Raw genomic sequence first — 4,878 nt, forward strand, 5'->3', positions numbered from 1 at the left:
GTGTTTCCCAGGCACTGGTTCTGGGGACACACCTTTGCCATTACTTCCTTCCTTAATCGACTTTCGCTTTTTAAATTTACCGAACCCAATAAGTCACTAAGCCGACTAAGCGGAAATTCAATCATGTATATATATATATATATATATAAATATATATATATAATATATATATATATATATATATATAAATATATATATATATATATATATATATATACTGACATATATATATATATATATATCTTTTTCTTAAGCAATTGATCGGGATTATTTGTTGTTGTTCCTCTTCTTCTTAATAATAATAATAATAATACTAATAATAATAATAATAATAATAATAATAATAATGATAATAATAATAATAATAATAATAATAATAATAATAATAATAATATAGATGATGATAATAATAATAATAGCTATCATTTCATGTATTGGATTTGTTCATAATAAACCCATTTTCTACATGGATGTAGATTGTAAAAGTCATTAGTAATTTGTGACATTTATTATATTCACCAACGGTATAAAATTAATGTCACTCTTATATCTAATTAGTTTTAGGGTTCAAATCCTTGTCTGAGCAGAAGTAGGTTATTTATCATTAAAGGAATTTTATTATTGAAAAGTGAATTTATTAAAAGTATTTGAGGGCTGCTTGGAAAATATATACATATACAGTATATCCATTATTATCACGAGCCAACTTACAACCCTAATGGGAAGGGAAAATGACACAAATCGAATGGCTCCAACAGGGAAACAGCCCATTGCGGATAGGAAATAGAGAAATAATGATTAAATTTGAAAGAAAAATAAGTTATGTAAGATAAACAGAGATTAGAGACAACGCTAGATAGATTAGTCACATGTAGACCATTAAATTAGGCTTACGCTCAACATAAAAGCTATTATTATTATTATTATTATTATTATTATTATTTGCTAAGCTACAACCGTATTTGGATAAATCCAAGCGTTCCGCCAGGGAAAATAGCCCAGTTAGGAAAGGAAATAAGGAAACTACAAGAGAAGTAGTTTGCCCACCATAGCGAAAGAGTCTCTTCTACCCTTGTCAAAAGGAAGATAGCCACTGAACAATTACATCGGAGTAGTTAACCCCTTGAGCGAGGAAGAATTGTTTAGTATTCTCAGTGTTGCCAGGTGGATGAGAGCAGAGGAGAATATGTAAATAATAGGCCGGGCAATTCTGTGTATGTGTAGTCAAAAGGAAAATGAGCCGTGACTAGAGAGAAGGACCAAATGAATCTCTAGCGGTAGTATCTCATCGGGTGGCTGAAGTTCTGGCCAGCCTACTACCTACAAGTTTTAAATACTGAAGTTCTGCTGATCCATCTGTCAGAGAAAGACGGGAATTTCTGTGTCCAACTGTACAATATTCGAGTTTAAAGGTTTCCCATGAATGGCAGAGACGCCCAAGCAACCTCTACGACCAAGCTAGGACCAATGAGGCCCTGGCAATGGCTGCTAATGACTCAGCAGGTAGACCTATGACCTTCCCCAAACCCAACATCCTTAACTCAAAAAGATGATAAGATTGCAGACACCACAAGAAACATCGAGCTTGAGCGGGACTTGAACCCCAGTCCAGCAGATCGCCAGGCCTGGACGTTTCCAATAGGCCATCACATTCTTAAAAGGTGGGAAGTTTCGCTAATAAATCATAAAAAAAAACAATGCTATTTTAAGAGTTAATTCTATTAAGTTTTCATATCACGGAAACCAAAACATTAACTATGCTGAATGACAATAAGAATCTTGCGATAAACCAATTATTATTATTATTATTAATATTATTATTATTATTATTATTATTATTTTTATTATTATTATTATTATTATTATTATTATTATCATATTACTAGCTAAGCTACAACACTAGCTGGAAAAACAGTATGCTATAATCCCAAGTATCCAACAGCAAAAAAAAAAAAAAAAAAAAATATAGCCCATTGAGAAAGGGAAACAAGGAAATAAATAAACGACAGGAGAGGTGACGATCAATTAGAATCAAATATTTTAAAAACAATGCTAACATTAGGGATAAATCTTTCATAAATAAACTATAAAAAAAAATCATAAAACAAGAGGAAGAGATAGAAGATAGAATAGTGTGCCCGACTGTACCCTGAAGCAAGAGAACTCTACCCAAAGAAAGTGGAAAACCATGGTTCACAGGCTATGGCACTACCCAAGACTAGAGAACAAAGGTTTGATTTTCAGTGACTTTCTTCCAGAAGAGCTGCTTACCATAGCTAAAAAGTCTCTTTATATTCAAGTGAGATTTCGTTACTCAATTAAATGTCTGTCAGAAGGAAGAATCGACACTACAGAATATTAAATCTTCTCTTTATACCTAATTATATTCAATTTTTTTCATAGTATTTCCAACTGACATCATAAAGTAAAATCTCCAAAAGTAAGCGAACCTTGGTATGTGATTTTGGAATAGATTGTGAATAAAAGTGTTGTTTACAATTCCAACTTAAATTCCAGATTAAAATTCCAAATTAAATTCAAAATTCTAATTCCAACTCAAATCCATATTCCTAGTCCAACTTAAATTTCAGATTCCAATTCCAATTTATGCTCCAGACTCCAATTCTAACTTAAATTCCAGATTCTAATTTACCTTAAATTGTAGATTTCAATTCAGACTTGATATGAATTGGGTTTTTTTCGTGAAGCTACAGTTTAATCCAAATGCTTTGTCATCAGGATCTAAGCTCATGCTTTGAGAATGGGGTGAGAAAAAATCACAGTTCACCGGGAATTGGAATTGGAATCTGGAATTTAAGTTGGAATTGGAATCGGGAATAAAGTTGGAATTAGATTCTGGAATTGAAGTTGGAAATGGAATATGAAATTTAAGTTGGATTTGAAATTTTAAACTCAAACTGGAATTGGAATCTGGAATCCAATTTGGAATTAGTATCTGGAAGTCAAGTTGGAATTGGAATCTGGAATTTTGTTGATAATATATTCCAAAACGAAATATGTGAAACTTCGTTTAATGGAATCGTTAGCGTTTATTGAGAGTTAACGGGTAATTCCATGACCTAGTAAATGATTGCCCCGATTTACCTAACCAGTTGGCCATTATGGATTGAACCTTTGCAAATACAGAACTATTTGTTTTACAACAATGAAAATCTGCATTGAGATATTCCTACAACTAGATTTGAACTAGGAAATATAAAAAAACCACATATGCAACGTTTTTATACAAAAGACTATAGAATCAATCAATGATTTTTCTTTCCGTTATTTATTTAAATACTAATCAAACACACCTCTCACACCCATGGAAATGGCCATTACATTGGTAATGTTTTCCCCTAGCATTCGTATGGCAGCAGATCGATCCCAGCCCGGGACGGTGAGTTTAAGCTGTTTACTCGGGAGGCCACTGATGTGCTTGGGAACCACAGTGCTGTGTGTGTGTGTGTGGGGCGGGGGGGGGGGGGGGTTGCCCGTCTGACTTTCTGGTGAGCACCTATTCTGATGAAACTGTAACTGAAATCAGACACCTTTACCTTTAGTCCCTAAAACCTGCTTTCAATTTTGTCTCTTGATTTCGAATTTGTCTCTTGCTTTCAATGTTGTCTCTTGCTTTTGATTTGGTCTCTTGCTTTTGATTTGGTCTCTTATTTTCGATTTTGTCTCTTGCTTTCGATTTTGTCTCTTGCTTTTGATTTTGTCTCTTGCTTTTGCATTTGTTTCTTGCTTTTGATTTTGTCTCTGGATTCCAGTTTAGTCTCTCGCTTTTGCATATGTCTCTTGCTTTCGATTTTGTCTCTGGATTCCAGTTTTGTCTCTTGCTTTTGATTTGGTCTCTTGCTTTTGATTTGGTCTCTTATTTTCGATTTTGTCTCTTGCTTTCGATTTTGTCTCTTGCTTTTGATTTTGTCTCTTGCTTTTGCATTTGTCTCTTGCTTTCGATTTTGTCTCTGGATTCCAGTTTAGTCTCTTGCTTTTGCATATGTCTCTAGCTTTCGATTTTGTCTCTGGATTCCAGTTTAGTCTCTTGCTTTTGCATATGTCTCTTGCTTTCGATTTTGTCTCTGGATTCCAGTTTTGTCTCTTGATTTTGATTTTGTGTCTCGCTTCCGCATCCCCTCACCGTCTCATCTCCTTCCCTATTGGTGGAGCTTCCCTCTCCCGATTGCATCATTCATCTTGTTTTATTACGACTAAAAAGATGTGATTTGGAAACGGATTCTGTTTATGATACTTTGGTGGAGCATTAAAAGGAGAGAATCAATAGCAAACTGATTTATTTATAAGAAGGAATATGCATATGATAACACAGTCCTACATATATATCATCATCATCATCATCAACCGTTACTAGTCCACTGTAGACCAAAGGCCCCAGACATGTCCTTCCACTTGCAAAGGTTTATAGTCTTTCTTTCCCACTCAATACGCGCAGACTTTCTTAGTTCGCAAATCCATCGTCTTTCTCTGTATATATATATATATATGTGTGTGTGTGTGTATATATATATATATATATGTGTGTGTGTATGCATATATATATATATATATAAATATATATATATATATATATATCTGTATATATATATAAATATATATATATATATATATATACATATATATATATATATATATGTATATATATATATATATATGCGCATATATATATATATATGCGCATATATATATATATATATGTGTGTGTGTGCATATATACATATATATATATATATATATATAGATTAATAATAATAATAATAATAACAATAATAATAATAATAATAATAATAATAATAATAATGATGATGAGCATAATAATAATAATAATAATAATAATAATAATAATAATAATGATAT

At 32.3% G+C, this 4,878-nt stretch overlaps 1 protein-coding gene across 1 annotated transcript; it reads right to left on the reverse strand.

Annotated features, from left to right (window-relative positions):
• Positions 1–3,668: 3,668 nt before the first annotated feature.
• Positions 3,669–4,192, reverse strand: LOC137625588 (splicing regulatory glutamine/lysine-rich protein 1-like). The gene is made up of 2 exons (XM_068356499.1): positions 4,145–4,192; positions 3,669–3,971 (listed from the first exon to the last, which is right to left on the reverse strand). The coding sequence occupies exons 1-2, from the start codon at positions 4,190–4,192 to the stop codon at positions 3,669–3,671; spliced, it is 351 nt and encodes a 116-aa protein (XP_068212600.1).
• Positions 4,193–4,878: the final 686 nt, after the last annotated feature.

Source organism: Palaemon carinicauda, chromosome 32 (assembly GCF_036898095.1).
Source record: "Palaemon carinicauda isolate YSFRI2023 chromosome 32, ASM3689809v2, whole genome shotgun sequence".
Lineage (NCBI taxonomy): Eukaryota > Metazoa > Arthropoda > Malacostraca > Decapoda > Palaemonidae > Palaemon > Palaemon carinicauda.

What these genes read in the sequence shown, in the direction of transcription:
- LOC137625588 (XM_068356499.1), bottom strand. Translation starts at nt 4,192, where the DNA reads ATGCAATCGGGAGAGGGAAGCTCCACCAATAGGGAAGGAGATGAGACG. An exon ending in ATAGGGAAGGAGATGAGACG is followed by an intron (nt 3,972 to 4,144) that starts GTGAGGGGATGC and finishes ACTGGAATCCAG; the next exon opens with AGACAAAATCGAAAGCAAGA.